Source organism: Prunus avium, chromosome 8, assembly GCF_965620075.1.
Source record: "Prunus avium chromosome 8, drPruAviu1.hap1.1, whole genome shotgun sequence".
NCBI lineage: Eukaryota > Viridiplantae > Streptophyta > Magnoliopsida > Rosales > Rosaceae > Prunus > Prunus avium.
In genome coordinates this window covers 8,866,173-8,892,312 of record NC_142291.1, presented here as the reverse complement: position 1 = coordinate 8,892,312, position 26,140 = coordinate 8,866,173, and the positions used below count along the sequence as shown (strand labels likewise).

The window sequence follows — 26,140 nt, the reverse complement described above, 5'->3', positions numbered from 1 at the left end:
AGCTCACATAATCTCAGTTCAACATCAACAAGTCATCTTCAACCATCCAGAGCACGACCAAGCAATCGTCAAGCTGCTACAAAATCTACTCAAACCACTCATCCATTCATCCCCATCTCTCTCCCTTTCTCTCTCTCTCAAAAAGCTCCATGCCAGATCTGAAACACCCATCCTCTCTAGCTAAGTTGAAAGCATAGTCATCACCTTCTTGGAAAGAAAACGCAGACATCACAAGTTCATTGTTTGGCTGCCGAAAACACCCAAAATCTCAAGCCTTAATCCTATCTTTATGCTCATTTTCTCTTAAAAGACCATGCTAAACCCTAAACATCACCCAAGCATTTTTGTAAATCACCATCCTAAGAGTCAAGCATCATAATTAACTTTCTCTGTTTCAAGAAACCTATTCAAGTTGGTGGGAGCAATTCCAGAGCTGTCGGAAGATATAGTCTAGCTACAATTCCAAGCTTTTACCTTTCCAACTCTCTCTCTTGCTAAACTTATGGGCTCTTAGCTCCCACGCCACAAGCCTCTCATGCCAAGCCTAGTAATATCTTGATTCACCAAAGCAAACTCTCATGCCAAGCCTGTACAACATTAATGCACCATCTCCAACTCTTTCCAGAGCGGCCAAAAACATCAACGCAAAACACGCAGCCGCTGGAAGAAGAACAAAGTACTCCCCTGTGACTTGCTTCTCCCTCGGGATGCTTTGGGCCTAGTTCTCGCTAACTCGGAAAAAGGGGCAACGAAGGCTTGATTCACCACTCTATGGAGGTCCAAGAATCAACAAGCCTGAACAAGCCTGAACAAGCCTTCCAACGAAAAAAGACCCCAACACAGGGCTACACAACCCCTTGTTTTTCCAGCGACTTTTCGGCACCGTCCATTCATATTTTGGCCACGAGTCCTTCACAAAAGTTGCTCGTCATACCCTCCCCTATCATCTCCTCAAAAGACCTAACCCAAAAAGCCAATGTTTCCATCCAATTTTGGCTGTAAAGGCCAACGGTCGCTCAAGTGTAGCAGCACGACCAGCCAGCTTCTGACCCGTTTTTAGGCCGATACATTCATCTATTGCCAAAACAACTTTCTAGTTGACGACACCTTCATCGGAGAAACACAACCGCTGATAGAGGGCTCCAAAGTTCACTATGCCAGAGACCACAATTTCAATATCAAAATAAGAATTTAAAAACAAAACAAAACAAAACAAAATCTAAATCCAAATTAGAAGAAATCCAAAAACATCTCACCTAAAGCAAGGGGAATATAGGTATTTTAGATACTAAGTAAACTAATAAACTTGCCAATTGGCCAATTTTGGATTTGTTTTTTTAGTTTCTTTATGGTAGTAGTGGCCTAAATGTGTTTGGTTATAAATTTGTAAAAGAAAAAACCCATGTCCCAGGATCCTGACCCTTAGAAGGTCCAGAAAACAATTCAACAGTGGCATGTGACCTGGAAAAAAATAATTAAATTCAAAGTGTGTAACCAGATACTGCAACCATAAACTTCCTTTTATTGCCTCATAACATCTAATATTTCTTTCTTGAACAGTAATTCTGGGAGAGAAAATTCTCAAATACGAAAGATAATAAACAAAAAGCCTCCTCAAACACCCAACCTCATGTGAACCATAAACTTGATTGTGCAACTATTCAAATTTCAGCAGTATGTACAAGCTAGGTGTATTGACCTTATATGCCATCACCACCCTGACAAAACATTAACATACTAAAAGTTTCATCGTTACCGAGACAAAGATTACAGTTTTCTAAAGATACTGATAATGCCAGTAGCAAATGACTTCATATTCCCCCATAGAGTTGATTTACTTGAAGGCTCTGCATCTTCAGCCTGCCTACCAGGAAGGTCTCTGCAAAATGAATAATTGTGTATAACATCTTACGCAGAAGAATATATGGGTCCAAAAAATAAAGAAATGATGGGATACTTTTAGGTGAAATAAAAGAATTCAAGACATGCCCATAGAACATAAAGCTAAGTAGATTAGACATATTTCAGATGGGATTAGCCTATTAAGGCTTCAACTACATATGATTCTTGTATAATGACCCTTCGCCATGGCAAACAAATGTGACAAGGCAATAACTAGGTTAATTGGTTTTCTAACTATTGACTCACCCACAATCCAAGGCTGGTGGTTGAGCGGTTCATTAACATCCTCCAACCAGAGTAGAAGAGGTAAGATACCAAAGTAAGATTTGAGTTACTAAACTTAACTGCTGCCTGATGCACAAGGAATACAGCCAGAGCCTCAGAGACCAAACTAGAACTCATTCAAATAGACCCACCTAATCCAAAAATGAAGACCAATCCAGAAGAATCATATTCAGAAAATACAATCCTGTCATGCCAACTCCTCTTCTCTATCTTCAGAGAACCCTTTGTTCTTCTCCCACCAAACCACCCAAGTAGATGCCAAACAGCACAGTTCCTAACCGTGACATATATCTTCAAAAGATACAAAGAGAACACCATTGCAAATTAATTTGTCTGGGATCTTGACATCAAGCTATTCACACCACCTTTCAAACTGAGAGAGAGAGAGAGACAGAGACAGAGACAAAGAGACAGAGACAGAGACAGAGACAGACAGAGAGGCAGAGACAGAGACAGAGAGACAGAGAGACAGAGAGAGTGCAACTGCAAATCAATTTGCTGGATATCTTAATATCAAGCCATTCACCTTTATCTTGGATAAACAAACAAGAAACCAAATCATATTATTCTGTACATTCTTGGTGGATTGCTTGCCCGTGTTACTCTACAGTTTCTCTTGAGAAATAAAAATTTCATCTTTACGTTTTTTTAAAAAAACAGTAATCTTCCAGTAGACACATGTATGAGCAAAAGGAGAAAAAGAGGGCCACAAGGTAAAAAAAAAAAAACCAGAATAGTGACCCCCACTAGTAGTATCAATAGAGAAGATGTTAAAAGGTAATCTGGGGTCATAACTCAGAAGCACAGACCCACAAGAATAAATTCCATTTCACACATTAATTGCACATGAATGAGCAGCGCACAGTAGTCAGTTCAGAAGAATAGTTCAGGCGTGATCTTTGAGCTCAGATTGTAGACAGTCAATTTCAGTTATTTTCTTCACACATTAATTGAACATGAATCAGAAGCACGCTGAGTTCAGAAGAATAGTTGATTGTAGCACTTCAACTATTACCATATGCATGACAATCTAAGCTAATCATGGTATGAGAACCCAGGATGGGCCAGTTCTGTTTAGTTGTGTAGGATCAAGCAGGCACATTCAACTTTGTACTTACAATTTTAACCACTCATCTTTGCATTGGACATTTTACTATTGCGCACTCATTGACTGCTGAAACTTAAACAAAGTGCGAAGTCACTTGCTTATAAATATAGTAAAGTTATAGAATAGTAAGCTGAAAAGGAAGGGTTTGAGCAAATGGTTTCAAGGTCTTTCCTAGCATGTTAAATGGGTCCAAAAAGTTAAGAATGGCGGAACTGGGGACTAGAGTAGATGAATACAAAAAAATTTGTGTTGATTATGGTTCCAATTAATAAAGAAGCCAAATCCATAAACTAATGATGCACCTATCTCCAACGTTTTATCTTTCTGTCTGTGGTGCCAGCCTCCACAGCTTAGTGTGTCCAATACCATGTTTTAGCTCTATAGCAGCAAGCATACAACAAATGTCTATGATTTTCATGTGAGCACATCTTAGGGGCAAAAATACATCATCACATTGCTTGTGGAATAACAGCAGGTACTGCAATGTCAATGATAATGACATTACTAAGTTAATAACATACTGTACAAAAGAAACTTACTTGGGAAGTTTGTCTGGCTGAGGGATCTCTTCATATTTCTCTCTTTTACACTTTAAATCATCATAATATGGTAGATCTTCTAAGGCATGTTCTTGTTTTTTCATATCCTGTGTATCACCAAAACTTGGAGGAGAGGCTCTATTAGCTTCCCCTATTGGCAGATCTTGTTCTTTTGCAACAAAATCTTGTTTGTCAGCTTCAGCTTCCGCTCTTTCACTATTCTCAGATTTGCCAAATGGATGAGAAACAACCTCAAATCTTTCTTCTGACAGTTGACGTTCTTTAGAAATAGAATCAGAAAGATTCTGCTTAGCTTCCTCCTTACCATTACCAAGTTTATCAAGGTCTTTATAAGAAGATTCCACAGAATCCACTTTCAGCAAATTACTTTGTGTTACAACAAGATCAGAATCACTTCCCTGCAAAAAAAAAACACAAAAGATATAACTATAAGTTTACTAATATGGAACATCTTCCACGCATCGGAGAAGCAAAAGAAATTTATTTATGGTATAAACATGATATTCGACATACATGAAAATTTTAAAAGAATCAGTGAGCCAAGGTTTAATGAAGAATCTAGCCATGCACCTCAAATTCAAAGAACTTGTGTGGATAAGGGTCGATTCGATATCATAACACATTAGGACAATAATACAGACGAGAAGAAGAAAATAATGCTTAATATAAAATTCATGCAAGAACATGAAGAAGACTCAGGATGCAACATTTTTGTATGCTTCTACAAAGGTTATAATGCATAAGCATAAGTTATTAAAAGTTTACTACAGTACTGTAGCCTTAGTCTTGCATTAAGTTGAAATTTAAAAGAAGAAAAAAAATAATATAGTGTTATTGATATAGGACTTCATATACTAGGACAAAAATATGAGTGGTAAGAAACCAAGCCAAGTGATTCACATTAGGCTCCAGACAGACGCCATTTAAACCTCGTTGAACACAAGCCATGTGCAAATTTCAATTTTTTTTAAAATCCAAATAGGATATTATTGGAATCATACCATACCTGAACAATGGAAATATAAAGAATAAAACCAAAATTTGATTAATGCCATATACTTACTTGAGTGGTAACCTCTTCAGACAAGATCTCAACTGAGGAGGAAGCATGTGCCTCTTCATTGGCTTCTAAATGCCTGCCACTGGCATCTGCTGACACCCCATAGGTTGAATTATCTTCAACTCCAGTCAGAGATTCAATTTCTCCAACTTCTTCTTGTCCTGGAAGATCAGTATCATATGCCTCTTCAGAATCATTTTGAACACCCGCATCTGCGGACACCTCAGAGATTGAATTCTCTTCACCTTGAGTCAAAGATTCAATTTCACCAACATCCTCTTGTCCTGGCAGATCAGCATCATATGTCGCCTCAGAATCAGTTTGAGTGCTGGCATGTGCTGACACCTGACTGTTTGAGTTCTCTTCAACTTGAGCCAAAGATTCAATTTCTCTAACTTCTTCTTGTTTTGGCATATCAACAGTTACGGGAGACCAGGGAGACATCTTAGCTTTGTATTGTAACTCCTGAAGGATGCTCTTGACCACATAGTAAGAGCCACCCAGTTCTTTCTTAGCACATGAAACAGTAGGGAATGCCCCAGCATTCATTGCTCTGTACCTGAAAATAATGACCAAAGTACCTTCACTTAAATCCCTAATGATAGAAACCCAAAATGAAATTGCAACATTCTACAGCTTATTCAATTTCACCAAATTAATCAAAGCTCAAATTCATGACAAAACTCTCTAAACAACAAATGTCCATAAAAACAATCAAGATCAGCATTTCAAAGGAACAATCAAGATCAAACACTACAATATTCATATAATATACTTACTTGTTGACAAAGGGTTCAAGCATAGTTTGGCGCTCTGCTTTAGAAAGTCTTTTCCCTTTAACTCTGCGGACATTTGGGTTTGGTGCTTCTGCCACTGCTTCTGCTTCTGCTTCTGCCTCTGCCTCTGCATCTGCCTCTGCAGCTGCAGCGTTAGCGTTACCAGCGTACGGCCTTCCACGCCACCCACTCAATAAAACTGCCAAAACCCAAAAAGAAAGAAATACAAATAATCTTAATCACGCCATATTTTTCACGTACTCTTTCAAAAAATTATATATATGTGTGTTAATTAAGAGAAAAGAAATTACCCGATTTGTTCAGGTGCTTGTGGGAGTTGGAGGAAAAAGTGAGGCTTCTTCGTAACATGCTCTGTGGCGGTGCATGCCCTATCTCTACAAGGCTACAAGTACATCCATGGAAAGTAGGATTTCCATGTCGCTCTGTCTGATTGTCTAAAGCCTTTGATTTTCTCTGAAAGACAAGAGGAAAGAGAAGAGAACTCAGAGTAGCGAAGGGTTTTAGGATGTTTTTGTTTTGGGGGTCTCAACAAAGTTCAAAAGAGACGAGTACAAGAGGGGCTTCGGCTGTAACCAAGAGCCATTCAAGTTTGAATTCGTCCATAAGGCCCATACTTTGGAAGGGTTATTTTGAACCTTTTCTTTGCTCTATGAACCCAACTTTGTAATGAATTTTACCTTTTTTTTTTCCTCAACTAAAATAAAATCTGATTGTTTGGGAGTAATTTCACCATATAATCACTTTGGCTTATTTAAAGTAATGCCTCTCAAAATTCCAGTCAAAGCTCACTTTGCCTCACCAAACTTCAAATAGCCCATTTTTTCCCCTTTAACAAGGGAGTTTGGATCCACTGTCCCCAAATTGGTGTTCCCTCTATGTACCCTTTATGAAATCTTGACATATGTCCCTCAATTGAACAGAACTTAAACCCTGCATAAGGGCAGTTCCAGCAACAACGGCTAGGAGGGGGCGCTAAGGGGGTTTAGGCCCAAAAACGTTTCTAGCAACAAGGGCTGGGGGGGCAGCTACTGGGGCCCACGAAACCAGGCCAGCCCTCAGGCAAGATGAGCCCTAATTCAAGCTCGGGTTTGCTGACGTCAGCAACAACAACAAAAAATTAAAAATAAAAAAAATCTTCAAATCATGTTATCCATCTCTAGTACCACAGCCATTCACCTTATCATCTGTGCATCTCATCGTTCTTCCTTACTTTAGTACTTTTCTGATCTATTTTCCATTTGATTCTCAAAGTTGTGGCCAAATCTAAAGAAAAAGTTGTTATATTGATTAAAAAAACTCAATTATTCAAAGGCAAAATTCTCTCTCAAGCTTGGCCAATTTTGTTTTACTTTATTTGTTATGTTATATAATTGATATTTTTAATGTTTTAAATTATATAAAGGTAAGTAATTTTTTTTATTAATTTTTGGTCCATACTAGAGGTGGGTTCCACCTTACCTCATCATCAAGATTGGTGGATAATGTTTCATGTGTACGAAGTTACAAAAACACTATTGTCACGTCATCGAAATTAACATACTTATGGTTGGAGTTGACGGTACGGGGCAAAAAGGAACATCAAACCTTGGTCAATGTGGGCCATTTGAAGTTTCAGGGGGCATTCTTAAGTACTTCTTGGTCATATAAGTGCTCTTTGGAGAAGCATGTGATATGTGCTTCTTCAAGAAGCACTCCCAAATGCTTTTTCAAAAAGCACTCTCAAGTGCTTTCTTATGAAAATTTTAACATTTTTATAATAAAAGCACTTTTACTAGAACCACTTATGAGGAGAAGTGTTTCCTAGAGAAGCAGTCTCAAACGAATCCTAAGAGATTATGGGAAGAATTTGTTTGTGATAATATGTTAGGTGTGTGAAGCTTCATGGGGATGTGATTCAATGTGGTTGTGCATTTGATTTGTTTGGGGTAGGGGCAGGCTTAGGTGGCTGAGATGGTGGTTGGGTTAGGTTAAAGGGATGTGGTGGCTGGCCAGAGTTGGGCAATCGGGTTGGGAGGAGAAAGGGAGAGAGAGGTTTTATTTTAATTTTAAATTTTAAATTTAAATTGTTTATTTTAAAAAGGAATGAATTTTTTAAATAATTTGTAGACCGAAATGTCCTCAATAAGTAACAGCAATTAGAAGAACTTAGCAAAAATTGGGCAATGTCCTCAAATTGCTTGGAGTTGAAAACTACAGGGGCAAAAGTGACCAAATTGAAACCACATGAACCTTAGTGGTGAAAGTGGTCAACCACATGGACCAAAAATGATTTTTTGCCATTACCTATTATGAAGGTATTCTATCTATTGTTCCATTTATTTAGAGGGGATATTCTCTCTAGAGCACTGAGCTACTTTAATTGGCTCTAGAATAAGGAATTTTGAGTTTTTCCCCTCACGTCGTTTTTAGTTATGGATTATGACTAATTTAGTACTATGGGCCCGACATCTACTGGATGTCGGACATACATTGTGCTTCTCACAAGATCTACACAAAGACACTAGGTCTTGCCATTGCGTTGGGCATGCCCTATCTTAAATAAGCTAAGCACAAGCCCTACCTAAAGGCAAAGAATTTTTGGGTATAATTAGTTGGCCAATGGGCTAGGCCTATGTTGTCCTATTATATTTATAAGTACAAGAGATGGTTTATAGGGGGTTTCTCACACACACACAACTAAGATGTCATGGGGGTTCGAACTTGAAACCTCTGGTATGCAAATCAATGCCACTTTCAATTGGGCTAGACCCCGTTGGCAATGTTCCTATCATTTTATAATCATAATAAAGTTAAACTTTTTTTTTTTTTATCGAAGAGAAACTTGATTAGACTTCAAAAAATACAAGTAAACACATGAACATGATATATAAAATATGTTGAAGAATATAAGTCCCACATCGGAAATTTGACTAAATAAAATATAAGATATAATGAATGGTTCCGCTACTAATATCATCGAGGTCTTTTGTAATAAAACCTCACACCTATTGGGCTTTGTAAATGGTTAAGTTGGGTACAATATCGGTGTTGCTAGTAGTGGGCCGCTGACTCGTCTCTCTGAAATTTAACATGGTATCAGAGCGGGTTGAATGGCTGGGCCTGAAATATTGGGCATTTACCCTTACACCTTATCCAATATGTGATGGTCACATGTTGGGCTTCAATATTTACCCTTACGTCTTACCCAATACGTGGTGTTCACATGTTGGGCTTGAATGTTTGACTCCGATATGGACTTAACCACACGTGTGGCCCACTATATGGTGGTTCTATGTGAAGAGGTGTGTTGAAGAATATAAGTCCCACATCGGAAACTAGACTAAATAAAATATAATATATAATTAATGGTTCCGATAATAAAATCACCGAGGCCTTTTGTGGTAAAACCCCACACCTATTGGGCTTTGTAGGTGGTTAAGTTGGGGACAATATCGGTGTTGCTGGTAGTGGGCCGCTGACCCGTCTCTCTGAAATTTACAAAACACCAATGATAAAAGTAGACAAAACCAGAACTAAAACTACTGACCCACGTTCACCACTTATTATACTGAGAATTCATTTTATTATTCACTTTATTATGCAAGTAAATTACAATGTAAAACTAAGATTGAATGAAAGATTTCTTTGTATCAGAAAGGAATAAAAATACAAGCTTATCCTTACAGATTATAGAAAATGCACTGAAATGAGATCATATATATGTAAGCATGACTTGGTCAAGAGTGACACCTGATCCTTCTTTATATTAAACAAACAATAGTCTATATTTATGATCAAATTATTTACAATAAATCAGCACTAGTATGACCCCATTTTTTTTTATAAAAAAACAAGAAAGAACAAAAAAAAATGATTGAAGGTAGACAATTTGATCACCATGCATTTTTCTTGAGTTTGTGATGAGAGTTATGGAGGAAGAACAGCCTTTTCAGGACCTTCATAACCGCCACCACGCTAGGCTTCCTGGTCGAAAGCACATGATCACCATTTGTTTTGGTCAACTTGAAAGCTTTAACACAACCCAAGTGAAGCATCTCTCTTGACAACCCACCAGAATAGTCCGACGTCGTATTACTTCTTGACTTCAATTCTTCGTTGAAATCCTCCCAAAGCATGTCCATCTTCTCCTCCCCATGATCATGATCCCTACTCTCTTGATCTTTCTCCACCATTTTCTTGCCGCGTTCGATATACGAAAAGCTCTTTCTTCTCTGATCACAATACTTTACATTGACGTTGACGATCTCTTCTTCTTCTTCTTCCTCTTCTTCCTCGCTATGATTTTGATCATCTACTTTGGAGCTGCTGGCTGCAGGAGACAAGCGCCACAAAGGGGGTGAATCGATGGTGCAAGGGAATTTATGAGTGGGGAAGCTGAAATCTTGTGTGGCCATGGATTGGTTGATGGTATTGGAATGAAATAGAACATTAAAATGATGAATATACAGGAGTTGTTTGGTGGTGGTTGTTCCCTAAAGTTTTAGTTCAACTGCTTCTCCGGGTCACATTTCTTATTTATTTGATAAAATAGGATCAAGGGTTGGCATATTAGGGTCCCCTAGTTGTTGTATTTTCAAGGTAGATTTAATTTCTCTCAAGTGGACCCCAACACTTGCCTTAAATGGTTTTGGCACTGCTCAAATTTTAGGCACATCAAGGTTTTCTTTTCAGGTTCATTAGCAATGTAGTTTTTCTAGTTTACTCAAATTAGGATAAGACTAGAATTTCTATGTGCCTTTGTCAATGGCAATGAAACGATTTTTTTTTTTTTGGTTCAATTTGAAAGGAGCAAAAGGACATCTCATCTACCGCCGGATTGAAAGGAGGAAACACCTTCTCTTGTTTTGATATTTTCGGAACAGTGGTGTTGACTCTGGACTCACTGAAAGGGACTGCGTTGCCACTTTCTATTTTTGTAGGGGTTTCTACGCCTAAATTTCAGTTACTGCACCACCAAGTTAAACCAATTGTCTGGTACATCTCATGCAAGTCCAACTTCTAATGACAGCAATATTGGGCTGACGAGGCTCTACTTTTATTACGTGCAAAGATAGCTATGTTATTGGCCTAATTGTTTGATTTTTGTTTTTATAGAATTGATATTGGGGGACGGGTTTTCTCACGCACGTTGTTAAGGTGCCATTAAGGTTCGAACCTGGGGAGATTCATTATTATACCCAATATAGGAGCTCAAATTATAAAAAAAACCCGATATGAAATGGACTTTAAAACACACCCAAAGCCTATTTACAACATAACAAGAAAACTTTTAACTTCTTTTAAATTACAAAACTGTCATTGATTTCTTAAAACAAACTCAACCCCAAAACCTTATAAAAAAGCTCAAAACACTCAATAGGGCATCAAAGTAATTTAAAAATCAAAATTAAATTCAATAGGGTCAACTGTTATTTTTTGAGTTTTTTTTTGGATTTATTTATAGAAATTAAATGGTGTAGGGTTTATTTATAGTTTTAGTGCTAAGAATGGCTCATAGGTTTTTGCATACTGGGATATAGGTTAAAGAAAACATGTTTGGCTGTTAGGAAAGTGAGGAATCAACAAAGAAAAGATAAACAGGTGAGATGATCAAAGACTCTCATGCTTTTATTAGTTTTTTTATTTCTACACACAAGTGATATTAGGAAGGGGGGATTCAAACCCCTTGCTCACGCCTTTATTAGTTGGACTTGGACCAAACCCAACTGGTGATTTCCAACAGGTCTTTTTTTCGAAGAAAATAAACAAAACTACATGTGAGTCTAAATAAAACACTTCTGATCAATGAGCTCCTATTTGAGTCGATTATTTCCAAAATCTAATTCAAGTTATGAACAAACCAAGGATCTTACAATTTATAGTTTGAGGCATTTTAACATGTTGGTCCCTAGATAGGTGCATTCTCATTTCTAAGTGTGGCAAAAAAATTCATGCACTATTCAAATTGGTCAAAATAATGGTGGAGTCATGCATTTTTCATGGGAAGTAAAATATTTAAAAGATTAAAAGTTCCAAACAAAAATTTAGACAACCAAATACCTTTAGAATCTAAATAATAATAATAATAATAATAATAATACCATTCATAATTCATGAAAAAAAAAATACAAACAAGCTACAATTATTTGTAACAAAACATAAAGTTTCTTTGAGGTATTTAGTCGAATACATGGTGGATCCAGTGTTTTAAAACGTTAAGGCGTAAAGCAAGGCATTTTATCGAAAGCCTCATTGCGTTGAGGCGTAAGTCTTTTGATTTTTGTTTTTTGTTTTTTTTAAAAATGTATTAAATTATAAATATATAAACATATATTTACAAAACATGAGCATATATGTAAAATTATAAATACGGCATAGCAGTCTTGGGCCCTATATAGCTGGTTGAAGTTCTTGGGCTTAAGCCTCACATGCATGTTTAAAAGAAAAATCTCATTTTGAACAAACAATATAATTACCCAAAGCCTATTTTAATACTATTGCCTAAGACCCAATACTCATAAACAGACATAAATGAGGGGAGCTTCTCCAATGCGAACTCCAAGATGCGAACTCCAATGCGAACTTGTGTTTTAACTGTTGGATGAAGAGCGAAAAAAAAGAAAATAAAGCACACAAGTCATCCAACGGTTAAAACACAAGTTCGCATTGGAGTTCGCATCTTGGAGTTCGCATTGGAGAAGCTCCCCATAAATGAGACTGTGTTTCATAACAAGTGCACAGTGCACTCCACATCTCCAATCAAATTACAAATTAAAAAATTAAACAAACCTAACAGCACACAATGCAATGTCCTTTTATCTTCCCTAGTCAAATTATTAATTTTATATTTATTAATCAGTTCTTTCTCCCTTCTGATCACTGTTAAGCTCATAATTTCATACATATACATGCCCTATTTACTTACTTCTTTTGCTTAGTTTCTTAGATTTCTAAGTTATTTGCCTTCCTTTGTGTGTTTTGTAGGCAAATAGAGCAAGAGAGCATAATTCATGCAATTCAAGCATGTTAAGGCCTAATTTGGATGAAGGGAAGAAGTGCTTAAAGACAAACTCATTTTGGCTACAGCCCCCTGCCAGTCCAGTTCCGTAGGTCACATTGCAATATTTGTTTCAGCAACCTACACAGCTCGGATGAGGCCACATTCTTCATGAAAGTTGTTCCAATGGGTGTATACTATAACATATCCAAAATTCAGTCCCATTGGATAAATATGGAGTCTGTTACCTAGCAAACACAGAGCCATGCTCAGGATGGATTTTATCAGCGCGCAAAATGAGTTAGCAATTTGTTTTGGCCTTAACTTCCTCCTCCGACCTTGGATTGGCCCAAATGATATATGGCTGGAAAGAAGACATTCTGAACTTCAAGTTTGAGTGCTTAAAGTCTTAATTTGCTTAAGGGAAGCCCAATTCGTAAGCCCTTGAAGTTGCTGGTCATGCTGACCTCAGGATGAGCTATTATTTCTGGTTGGAAGCTTGGTCATGGTGACATGAAGATGAGCTAGGGCTGCTGGTGGGATTTATTAGTGAAGTGCATCAACCATTTCAGATTTTATAATGCAAGTGTTGTATGCATTAGTGAAGTGCATCAACCATTTCAGATTTTATAAAACAAGTGTTGTATGCATTAGCCATACTTAATTCAGATTTTCAGCTTCCTTAGGCCTATATATAGTGAGGTTTCCCAAGCTTGTAAACACACCCCAAGGGGGGGAGCTCTCAAACACTTCTCTAGAGCTCCTTTCCCTTCTCTCCCTCAAATTCTCTTAGTTTTCCTTTCTAGTTCTCAATTGATTGTAACAAAAATCCTTTTACTAAATTTTCCTTTAAGTCTTTCCAAGTTCTACTTTAATTTTCATCATTATGTAAATTCTTTTCTTTAGTCTCAAGTTTGATTAGTTTCCAAGTTTCAATTATGGTTCATGTTCTTATTCATTATGCTTATAAGTTAATATGCTAGTTTGAATGATTGATCACCATTAAGGCTTGCATGTTAGCTATCTTGGTTTGAATTAAGAGTATACACCATGCTTTAATTCGAATTGAACTATGAATAGGAAGAGTATGTATGGACATTCGACAACAGGGATTAGATACATGCTTGGTTGTTTAAATTGTTCTTCTATGCTTAATGGGTTCCTAATGCTTAATTTTAGGTTAGACAACAAATGATCAAATTAGGGAATTAGGAACACAAGGTTATGACCAAACACCATGGCTTAATCATACATTAGCTAGAATCAATCCGTTAATCTAATTGAACTTGGGAACTTATCTACTTGAGTTAGTTATTTTCTTTCTTTCTTGTTTTATTTATTTCCTTTCTTTTTCATTTCTGTTTTGTGTAGGGAAATGAATTGGATCATTCAATCACCAATCCTCGTGGGATCGACCTCGCACTTACATATGCTATACTACCAAACGGCTCGTGCACTTGCGAGTATCACAAGTTGAGGATGCAGTTGAATCCATTTTGGTGCAGCTGTATCTACGCAACAATCACCTAATTTTATATTTATTAAGGAAGTTGATTTTTCCACTCCCTTTTCCTCCACTTATACTCCTTTTATTAATTAGTTTTCTATCTTCCGTCCACTCACCTCTCTCCCTCTCTCCCAAATTCATCTTCTTTCCCACCCCCCATACTTGAAGAACACATAGAATAAATTTCTAGAAAACACAAAGAAGTTGAGATCCCAGCCCTAAGTAGCAGAGCAACTGTGGGAGAGAGAAATTGTGCCTCGATCATGCCTTCACGCCTCAACCAGCAAATGGGCAGATTCCGGCCTCTCCAGGGGATTTTCAAGCAAAAGAAGGTGCAATTGCACCTCATTGCGCCTTTGTGGCTCCACCACTAGGTCAAAACTAACTAATTTGAGCAATTTAATTTGGGTTTGGCAAAAACCAAGTTTTAGTTGTGGGCTTTGGGTGAACTTATGTTTGGCGTGAGCTGAGCTTAATGTTTGTACTGGGCCTTATGTCTAGTTTGGCCCTTTATGGCTTTTGTCCTTGGCCTTTTGTGGAGTAATTTTTTGGACCTTACCGAAGTGAGAAAGTTAGAGAGAGAGAGAGAGAGAGAGGATAGGCCTGCCTAAGTGACGACCTCTATGTAGTGGAAGTGTGTGCGTGAGTGTAAGTTTGTGGCTTTTTCAGCTCGTGAGGATGGCAAGGCAACCATGCATGCACACAGCCGTTTTACTGACCGGCTAACGTCTCCTTTGCCAAACCTGCCATACTTTCAACGGTCAAAAGTTAAAAATAAAAACAAAAACAAAAACAAACAAAAAAAGGAATTAACTTTTACTCCCATGAGAAGAAAATTTATTTATTTTAGTTTTGATATATATATTAATTTATTAGTACCGGTGTCTTCATAATTCTTTTGGAAGACAAAATTATATCATTTACCAGTTGAAGACATTCAATGAGTTAAAATAATGTGGTCCCTCAAACACTAATCTTCGTATCTAGTAAGTACCTTAATTCTGTGTCCCTTTAGACACCTCCTGCTTCATATGGTCTTGAGAAGGGAGAGTTCTTAGGAAAATGGAAGAGTACCAGCTCATGCTTCTATTCACGTGCAGAGCTTGGTCACCACCCTCCTACTTCTAACCTGCAGAATTTAAACCATCTAAAAAAAATTCTAAATGTACCCACGGAAATACTTTTTATACCCATATATATTACAAATCAATTTATAGATATAATTAAGACAATTTATGACCGTTTACCCTCTGAACTGTCACCTTAATCGAACTTACCCCCCTATATGTCAATTTAGCACCTGAACTACATGAATTTGCTTATAGATCTTCTTTTTGTTCTTTCAAATGTCGGAAATGGGTTGGGTCTGTCTTTTGGAATTGTTGTGGTGCTTTGATTATGTGAAATAGGGTTGGTGTGTTTTTATTTTTGTGCCAAGCTATTAGGGAAGATGAGGAATGGGAGGGAAATGTGTTAGAATGACTATATTACCCTCTAGTTATGTTCCACGTGAGGCTCATGTGTGAATTTTGACGGAATTTTGGATGAAATCATCTGAAATCTTACGGTAGGGGTGAAATTAGCAAACTCATGTAGGTAAGTTCGATTAGGGTCATAGTTTGAGGGGGGAAACGACACATTGCTCTATAATTAAATATTAAACATATAAACATATTTATTTACCAGCACATAGAAACGAACTCAAACATAATTAATATAATAATAATCCAGAAAAAATATATAGGTTTTCACAACCTACCCCCTTAAAGAAAATTTCATCCTCCAACTCAAACATAATTAATATAATAATAATCCAGAAAAAATATATAGGTTTTCACAACCTACCCCCTTAAAGAAAATTTCATCCTCCAAATTTCAAAACTAACTAGAATTAGAGAAAATTTGGTGTACTTGTTTCTCATCTCAGACTCTAATTCCCATGTAGCTTCCTCTACGTCTCCATGTTGCCACAAACCTTTAATTATTGGAATTAATAGTCTTCGTGCATAGCACTTGCTTTTTGTGATCTAGTATCTTAATTGGTATGTCCTCATATGATAATTGTTCATCCATCTTGAGTTCTCCCCAATCTATTACAAGAGACGGATCCGTTTCATACTTTTGAAGCATAGAAACATGTAAAACATTATATACACCCGAAAGTTGAGGTGGTAATGTTTACTTGTAAGCTACTTCACCTATCCTTTCCAAAATTTCAAATGGTCCAATAAACCTCGGTGCTAATTTCCCGGTCTTTCCAAACCTTTTCATTACTCTTTGTCTCGACACCTTAAGAAACGCATTATCATGTATATCAAACTTTATTGGCTTTCTTCTTCGATCTACATAGACTTTGGGAAGTTCAGAGATGTTGTTTAATAATCTTAATCTTTTCAATAGTCTCTTATACCAATTCAAGTCCTAATACAATTTCTCCCACTTATGTCCAACATATTGGACGAATGTACTGATAAGTAGTTTGATAAGTAGTTTGAGAGGTCCTAACTAGGTCGAGCAAGAGTGAGCAGACAAGAAGATGGACAACAAGGTGACCAGTAAGTTGGCATGTCACAAGCATCCGCAAGCCAAGGTCAGAGCAGGCGAAGTCTCCAATCTAGATTGAGTTCAAGGACCAACATGCGTGAAAGCTGAGCCCGCTACTCGACATCCTCGCTCGCCTGGACGCGCAAGTAAATGTTCATGAAAGGTTAGGCCCTCAAGGAGGTCAACCTAATGACCCTCACAATGAGGATCGTGAAGAAAAGAGCTTCTCCACTTGCTCCTGAAGAACCAATTCTCGTCGACAAGCCACAGGGAATCCCTCGCAAGCACAGTACACCAATATGCCACCTAGACTGGACAACCGAGAAGGTTAGCCCTTGCAAGCCAACGAGGAAGTCAACCAGCACCGCCCAAATCATGAAGGTCGCCGACGTGACCAGTAGGCCATGCGTGGAGAAGAAGTCAAGAAGCTCGTGAATAACCGGCTTTGAGACTTAAAGATTAGCATAAATTTCGAAGATGCTCTACACATGGAGGTAGACCAAGCAAACTCCACTCCTTTAACTGCTGAAATCAAGCAAGTTGCTCCCCCAAAGCGATTCTCAACTCATTCTTTCACACACTCTAAAGCACTTCAAGAGTGTTATGATTCTCTACAAGGCCGAAGACATGTTACTGTGCAAGGTGTTTGCAATGACCTTACGATGAGCAGCCCAAGACTAGTTCCACACCTTGCCATCCGGGTCAATCAGCAACTTCAAGGACCTAGCTTACGTCTTCACTCAGGAGTACACATCTTATCAAACGATCAAGAAGAACCCTGACCACATGTTCAACTTGTACAAGAAGTCCAATGAATCCCTCAGAGATTACATCAAGAGATTCAAAGCAGAAAAGACAAATATTGTAGGATGTGATGACCAAATCGCATCCTCTGTTTTCAAGAAAGGTCTTCCAATTGAGCACGACTTATACCGTGAACTGACTATCACTGCCAGCCATACTCTGGCAGAGGTTTTCGCGACCATAAAATGCTTGGCACTCTAGGATGAAGATCGAATCGCCACGAAAAAGTCTACTAAGTAGGAGGATTAGCCGACTAAGCAGGCAAGTCAAAGAATTGACAGGTTCAGTAGCAGGAATAAAGACAAACGCAAGTCGCGCCCACGATGAGACGCTGCAGTAAAAGAGAACTATACCAAGTTCTCCATCCCCATAAATCAAATCTTAGCCCAAGTGAAGGACAAGCCTTGAGTAAAAAGATCGACACCCTTGAAGGGAGACCCGGACAAGAGGGATACTAGAAACTACTGTGTCTTCCATGGGATGCATGGATACAACACGAATAACTGCTTTGCTTGGAGAATGCACCTTGAAAAATGCCTTTCACTGCCGCCATGCATCACCATGCCGAATGTTGATTCCTTTATTTCTTCCCCTGCTTTTGGTTCTACTTCACCTACTACTTCACCTACTACTTCTCCTACCCCTATTGTGATGGTTCATACTGAATCATCCACCAAACTACCCTTGGGATTCAAATTGAATGGATCCAACTATGCAATTTGGGCTTCGATGATCGAACTCTATGTGTTGAGGCCCAAAAAATCCAAGGCTAGGCCCAAATATAATCTCGGCCCAATGCTATACCTTATCGAGAAGAAACTCGATTTGGGCACACGAAAGTTTGTCATATGCGCTTGCACACATGCCACGCCAAGCAAATAAGCAACACGCCACGCTACAAGCTTAAGTGGGCCCAAGCCATGCAAATGCCTAGGGCTTGCTGAGCGGGTTGTGGTATGGATGGTTACGAGTATTTGATCGGTTCATAATTGTATATCATTTTGTACCCTTCTAGCTTATGATTTGGTTATGTTTTTGAGTTAAACTTGTGCTTTTAATCCTTTTTGTGTTTATCTTTCAGTTCATTGAGCTTTAGGTAATAATGATGGCTTTAGAGAGCATAATTCATGCAATTCAAGCATGTTAAGGCCTAATTTGGATGAATGGATGAAGAGCTTAAAGACAAACTCATTTTGGCTACAGCCCCCTGCCAGTCCAGTTCCGTAGGTCATATTGCAAGCTTTGTTTCAACAACCTACATAGCTCGAATGAGGCCACATTCTTCATGAAAGTTGTTCCAATTGGTGTGTACTATAACATATCCAAAATTCAGCCCCATTGGATAAATCTGGAGTCCGTTACCTAGCAAACACAGAACCATGCTCAGGATGGATTTTTGTCAGCGAGCAAAACGAGTTAGCAATTTGTTTTGGCCTTAACGTCCTCCTCCGAGCTTGGATTGGGCCAATACTTGTATGGCTGGAAAGAAGACATTCTGAACTTCAATTTCGAGTGCTTAAAGTCCTAATTTTATTAAGAGAAGCCCAAGTTGTAAGCCCTTGAAGTTGCTGGTCATGCTGACCTCAGCATGTGCTGGTTGGATGCTTGGTCATGGTGAGCTAGGTATGAGCTATCATTTCTGGTTGGAAGCTTGGTCATGGTGACATGAAGATGAGCTAGGGCTGCTGGTGGGATCTATTGGTGAAGTGCATCAACCAATTCAAGATTTTCTAATACAAGTGCATCACCCAATTTAGATTTTCTAATACAAGTGCATCAACCATTTCAGATTTTATAAAACAAGTGTTGTATGCATTAGCCATATTGAATTCAGATTTTCACTTCCCCTAGGCCTATAAATAGGGAAGTTCTCTAAGCTTGTAAACACACCCCAAGGGGGGGAGCTCTCAAACACTTCTCTAGAGCTCCCTTCCCTTCTCTCCCTCAAATTCTCTTAGTTTTGCTTTCTAGTTCTCAATTCTAGCTTTCTTTAATGTTTTCTTAGTTGTAATTTATTTTTCTTGTAATGTACATTCTTTCTTAAGTATTCAAGTTTAATTAGTTTCCAAGTTTCAATTATGGTTTTTGTTCTTATTCATTATGCTTATAAGTTAATATGCTAGTTTGAATGATTGATCACCATTTAGGCTTGCATGTTAGCTATCTTGGTTTGAATTAAGAGTATACACCATGCTTTAATTCGAATTGAACTATGAATAGGAAGAGTATGTATGGACATTCGACAACAGGGATTAGATACATGCTTGGTTGTTTAAAATGTTCTTCTATGCTTAATGGGTTCCTAATGCTTAATTTTAGGTTAGACAACAAATGATCAAATTAGGGAATTAGGAACACAAGGTTATGACCACACACCATGGCTTAATCATACTTTAGCTAGAATCAATCCATTAATCTAAATTGAACTTGGGAACTTATTTGCTTGAGTTACTTTCTTATTTTCTTCCTTCTTTCATGTTCTTTGTTTTTGTTTCTGTTTTGTGTAGGAAAAATGAATTGAATCATTCAATCACCAATCCTCGTGGGATCGACCTCGCACTTACATACGCTATACTACCGAACGGCTCGTGCACTTGCGAGTATCACAAGTTGAGGATGCAACTGAATCCATTTTGGTGCAGCTGTATCTACGCAACAGTATTCACAAGGCTCATTGATGGTCCAAGGAGTGGAAGTTTTGGGCTACTTGGGAGCACCAAAACTCAAGCCCATTCCTTGAGCCCAAACATATGGGTAAGCATGAAAAAAAAACCTAGTAGCCCATCACCTTAAGAAAACCTAATAGCCCATAACACGTGAGAAAATCCCACATTAGCCAAAGCTTCCAGCAGTCTGACGAAATCAAAGGGAACTCACAAGCCGCTGGAAACAAAACAGCCTAGCCCAGCACCTTATAAAATATCCAACGTCATGCATCTCTGTTAAAACTATATCACAACCAAACCACCAAAACCAAGCAAACCCATGTGCTGATCACCTTTTTGACCAAGCACCCTTACCCATTCTTTCCTCTTCAAGCTTTGGTGAGAAAACAAGAAACAAAAGTGGGCGGCTCCTCACCCACATGGAGAAGCCCAGCTGCCTGAGGACCTTAGAACCCCAAAAAGCTGCGTGCCTATGGGTTCAGGCTAAGGAAATTTCACCAAACAAGAGTAAATGGAAGAAAGTGAGGAAAAGGGGAGAGGGTGGCTTGACAAAATTAAGGTTTTTAACGCCTATAAAAGGAGCCACTTTCTTCCCAGCAAAACACACAACAAAACCGATCGAAGGCAAGCATCCCCTCTGGAATCCTTCAATTTCATGCTTTGTTCTTCCATCTTCCTCCTTTCTCTCGCTCAAAACCCACATCCAGAGAGAGCAAGCATCATCTCTCATCTCTGGAACCCTCCGATTTCAAGCCTTGTTCTTCCATTGCTTCCCATTTTCTCTTCTGTCAAATCGCCCAGGAGCTTGACGAAGCTTTCGTCAAGCTGCTGGAAATATGCTAAAGCCACCCATGCTTTCATCTTCTTCCTCACTTTCTCTCTCTCATAACACATATCCAGAGAGCAAGCTTCACTCTCATCTTCAAAACCTAGCAATTTTGTGCACTATTCATCATTCTTCCCCATTTTCCCTCTTGGCAGAACTGTTCCAGTACTTGACAAATCCTCCCAAAAACTCTCTCTTCCCCTTACTTCGAGCCTATGTTTCTCATAGGAAACCCAAGCCTTCTCTCTCTCATGCTAAACTCACAAATGCTCAGCTCCCATGCCACAAGCTTCTCATGCCTTGCCTAAATATTTATCTGCAAGCAATTGGTCTTTTTTGTTGGTGAAGATAACTAGGGTGTTTCCTAAGGCTACGCTACCCTTTCGAAGCACACTTGGGGTTTGATTCTCGAACTCAGACACAAGGGGCAATTCCAGCCATTTGCTCTTTACAGCAGCCCAAGCCCATTCGTCAAGCTGCTAGAACGAAAAAGCCCCTACACTATGCTACTTCACAAGGAAAATTGGGTTACCTAATCGGTGACTCTGATGCCCCAGATTCCAAATATCCACAATTTGGAAAGTAGAAAATTGACGATGCTACTGTGAAAAGTTGGATGTTGCGCACTATGGAACATTGCTGTGAGCTTTGATTTGGTTTGTCAGTTGTTTCACTAATGGTTTATGACAAGACCTCTACAATTGTGACCTTCTTTATAGTTGTTCAATTTGGTTAATGTCGAGTATAGTTTTCTATGACTTGCTTGTCAAGTTGGGCATGTGAAACATCTTTGTACCAACTTGAGGGGGGTGTTAGCGAGTCCTTACTTAGTTAGGATTTTGGTTCTTTATTATGTTAGGATTTTTGGTAATTTATTATTTGTCTAGTCCTATTATAATTGAGATTTATTTCCCATTGTAATTTAGATGTATTTTCTATTGTAATTTAGATTTCAATAACGCTACGGGCACCAACTTATTTACCAACTTTTGGATACCAACACATGTGGCACATGATATGGCAACACATGTCATCTGCCATCTCATCTATTTTAATCACATAATTTGTTATATAAATAAAAGAATTTCACACAGCAAAAATAAAAACAGAAATAAAATAAATTAAAAAAATAAACCCAGCCATTTAATATTTATTGTCCTTCCGTCTTCCTCCTTCGCAAACCCCCCCCCCCCCCCCCCCCTTCCTCTTCTGTGAAAAACCCTAGAATTTCAACAGTTGGCAGCCACCAATTGAAACTTCTCAAATTCAAAGCACCGAGCCTTTGTGGTTTAGCGTTAAACCACCTTCTTCCTCTCTGAAAAACCGTAGAAATTTAGCAGTCCTATTGAAGAATCGAAGCTGTAATCGCACCATTCTACACAACCACGATAACGTCGTCGATAGGTATGTACTTGAGCATATAATAGACAGTGATTCATATACAAATAGACATGAATATATGCAGATACGTTCTACAATAGCATTAAGCTTAATTAGTTGCAGCAATCACATGCGTTTTTCTTGTTGGACCAGCAATGGCATGGTTTTTCTTGTTGGACCCTTACGAATGGTTGCATAAGCTTATTCATAATGACATAAATACTCCTAAATCTTGATGACTTGATAATATGTCCTTACGAATGATTGCATAATCTTGATGTTTGTTTTTTATATGAGTTATTCTTTTTTCTTTTCTTTTTTTTTTCTTTTTTTGTACATTTAGTTTGTAAGGGTTCTAATTTGAGTTATTTGGCAACACTTACTAGGAAAAAAATATGAATAGAATGGAAGATATAACATCTTTAGAAGATAATTCAAGTGAGCTCAACGAAATAGAAGATACAAAATTTTTGGAAGAGAACTCAAATGAACTCAATGAAATGGAAGATGCAGCTAATTTGAAAGAGTATTCAAGTGCTGTGAATGAAATGGAAGATCCAACAAATATGAAAAATAAAGTGAAGGACCCAGAGGTTGGAGCAATATTTGATTCATTGGAAGAGCTAGTTGAATATTACAAAAATTACGGGAAAGAAAAGGGGTTTGAAGTTACTATAAGAACCTCAAGTAAGGGAGATGGTGGGGAACTGAAATATTTGACTTTGGCATGTTCACGTTCCGGAAAGTCAAAGTGTAATTCAAGGAACTCCCTTAAGTTGCATCCAATAACAAAAACAGATTGTCAGGCTAGAGTTAGAGCATGTATATGCCTTGATGGAAAGTGGAAGGTGTGCTCTTTTGTGCTTGAGCATAATCATGAGCTCAGTACTCCAAGTAAAACTCGGTTTTTTAGAAGTAGCAGAACAATCAAGCCATATATGAAAAGAAAGATAGAAGTGAATGATCGAGCTGGGATAAGACCGAATAAAAATTATAATTCTTTTGTTTTTGAGGCAGGTGGCTATGACAAATTACCCTTTCTGGAGAAAGATTGTAGAAATTATATTCAAAAAATGAGGCAATTACGGCTTGGAGAGGGTGATGCTACTGCAATCCAACAATATTTCATGAAGATGCAAAGTAGTGACTCAAATTTCTTTTATATTATGGATTTGGACCAAGATGGTCGATTAAAGAATGTGTTCTGGGTAGATGCAAGAAGTAGAGCTGCATATAGGGAGTTTGGTGATGTTGTGACATTTGACACTACATATTTAACAAATAAGTATGACATGCCATTTGCACCGTTTGTAGGGGTGAATCATCATGGGCATTCGACATTGCTAGGATGTGCATTAATCTCTAATGAGGATACTCCAACATTTACATGGTTATTTCAATCTTGGCTTACAAGTATGTCTGGATGTGCTCCCAATGGAATAATAACAGATCAAGATAGAGCTATGCAAAATGCAATCGAGATTGTTTTCCCTAATACACGACATAGGTGGTGCTTATGGCATATAATGAAAAACATACCTGAGAAGTTCAAAAGCTACACACAATACGAGCCTATCAAGTCTTCCTTCAAAAGTATCGTTTATGATTCGTTAACATGTGAGGAATTCGAAGAAAGTTGGAATAGATTCACTAAAACATATAACCTTCAACAAAATGAATGGTTAGATGGATTGTATAATGAGAGACGACGATGGGTTCCAGCTTTTGTGAAGGATTCGTTTTGGGCAGGAATGTCTACTACACAGCGTAGTGAGAGCATGCATGCATTCTTTGATGGGTATGTTAATTCAAAGACAACTTTGAAGCAATTTGTTGAACAATATGAGAATGCTTTGCATAATAAGGTGGAAAAGGAGAAGCTAGCAGATTTTGCTTGTTTTAATTCACGGGTTCCTTGCAAGAATCGCTATGAATTTGAAAAGCAATTCCAAGATGCTTTTACGATTGACAAATTCAAAGAGTTCATGGATGAGTTCGCAGGTAAAATATATTGTGGATTATCATCAGTTAAGGAAAATATTGCCCTTGCAGAATTTCTAGTATATGAAGATGTCAAAGTTTGGGAATGTAGTAAACGTGTTATTTTCAAGGTAATCTTGAATGAGGAAGCAAATGAGGTGAAATGCAATTGTCGACTATTTGAGTTTAGGGGAATATTATGTCGGCATATAATTTTGGTACTGATTGAAAAGCAAATTTTTCGTATTTCTGAAAAGTATATTTTCAGGCGATGGAGAAAGGATGTAAAAAGATGTCATACAAAAGTGAAAGTGAGTTATGCTGATTGGAGTTCCAAACCTGAAGCACATCGCTTTGAGAAGATGTGTAACTTATTTTATGAGGTAGCAGACATGGCAACAAAGAGTGATGAAAAATGTAATATGGTGATGGGGTTGGTAAATGATTTGAAATTGAAGCTAACATCGAATGAAGTTGTCAGTGAAAGTAATCAACATGAGACCAATGTGATTGATGGGGCTACACAAGTTGACAAGTTTGAGGATACTTCAAATGGGGGTTGCAAAATTCTTAGTCCACGAGTTGTCCGAGGTAAAGGTCGTCCCCCATCAAAACGGTTACAGTCAAAAGTTGAGAAAGTTATTCAAAAAAGAAAAGCAAAGAATATACAAATGAAGTCTAATGAGAAAAAACTGGAAAAGGTTAGTAGATATATTGTTATTGTTAAATTCGTTAAGTTTTTTTTTTCCTATTAATAATTCATATTTACATGCTGAAGGATTTTGGGAGAACAAAAGGTTTGGGCAATGCTTTTGATACATCGTTCGATACATATATGCATATAGAGAAATTCCCTGAGGGTATTAGGAAATATATCACTCACCAGACTGAAGTTCTTCCGGATGGTAACTGTGGATATAGAACCATAGCTATGGCAATGAGATTTGGTCATAATGAATGGCGTAGGGTACGCAAGGATTTGTTGCAGCAACTACAAGATATGTCTTCTATTTTTAAGAAGTGTATTCGGGAACATAAACGGTACTACGAGATTGAGCGAGCGCTAAATTATTTTGATGATGGATTTGCACCATTCTTTTCTTGGATGACCATGCCTGATATGGGGCATATTATTGCCACATGTTATGATGTGGTTTTAATTCTTCTAAGCATGCGTCAATGCCTTACATTTCTTCCTTTCTCAGTTCAATCAAGCGAAACCAAGCTACGTGAGATTGCTATTGGTTTTGTTGACGATGATCATTATGTCCAGGTATGAATTTATTTGTTTACGCTACATAGTTTAATTTTATATGCAATGCTTATTTGAATGAATTCTTGTTTGTAGGTTCATTTGTCTCCAGATCATCCTATTCCACCAGTTTCTAGAATGTGGCATGAACAAAGTGACATATGCAATGTAACACATTTGTACTCGAGGTACCAAGTGTTGTGAATTAATGACTAACTCACTGCCCTTTTAAGATCTTGTTGTTGATGGACTTTGGACAAAGAACTCAATGATGGATGAGTCTTACACACACACACAGAAATTAACCAAGCACAAATGACACAAGTGTTTATAGAGGTTCAGCAAATTGCCTACATCCTCTTTGGTGATCACCTTGAGAAATTTCACTAATGAAGATAGGTTACAACTTTGGTTTACAAAGGAAACCCCCTTAGAACACTACCCTCATAATCTGTTTCTCTCACACCTTTGCTCAACACCTTGATACACTTAG

The 26,140-nt window shown here is 37.9% G+C and overlaps 3 protein-coding genes across 4 annotated transcripts; 1 reads left to right on the top strand and 2 right to left on the bottom strand.

Annotated features, from left to right (window-relative positions):
- Positions 1–1,499: 1,499 nt before the first annotated feature.
- LOC110756254 (uncharacterized) lies at positions 1,500–6,302 on the bottom strand. 2 transcript variants are annotated; one of them, XR_002526650.2, is made up of 6 exons: positions 6,003–6,302; positions 5,695–5,890; positions 4,919–5,474; positions 3,835–4,253; positions 2,149–2,478; positions 1,500–1,879 (listed from the first exon to the last, which is right to left on the bottom strand). XR_002526650.2 is itself a non-coding variant. In XM_021957662.2 (5 exons), the coding sequence occupies exons 1-5, from the start codon at positions 6,058–6,060 to the stop codon at positions 1,768–1,770; spliced, it is 1,341 nt and encodes a 446-aa protein (XP_021813354.2). In that variant the 5' UTR covers positions 6,061–6,298; the 3' UTR covers positions 1,500–1,767. The 2 variants fall into 2 exon arrangements, 1 of the variants encoding a protein (XP_021813354.2); XM_021957662.2 differs by lacking the exon at positions 2,149–2,478 and having other exon boundaries at positions 6,003–6,298.
- A 3,204-nt stretch (positions 6,303–9,506) lies between these two features.
- LOC110756246 (uncharacterized) lies at positions 9,507–10,250 on the bottom strand. Its single transcript, XM_021957648.2, has one exon. The coding sequence runs from the start codon at positions 10,104–10,106 to the stop codon at positions 9,585–9,587; it is 522 nt and encodes a 173-aa protein (XP_021813340.1). The 5' UTR covers positions 10,107–10,250; the 3' UTR covers positions 9,507–9,584.
- An 11,744-nt stretch (positions 10,251–21,994) lies between these two features.
- Positions 21,995–25,851, top strand: LOC110756247 (protein FAR1-RELATED SEQUENCE 5-like). The gene is made up of 4 exons (XM_088245761.1): positions 21,995–22,439; positions 22,802–25,096; positions 25,174–25,668; positions 25,744–25,851. The coding sequence occupies exons 2-4, from the start codon at positions 22,811–22,813 to the stop codon at positions 25,849–25,851; spliced, it is 2,889 nt and encodes a 962-aa protein (XP_088101887.1). The 5' UTR covers positions 21,995–22,439; positions 22,802–22,810.
- The last annotated feature ends 289 nt before the right edge of the window (positions 25,852–26,140 follow it).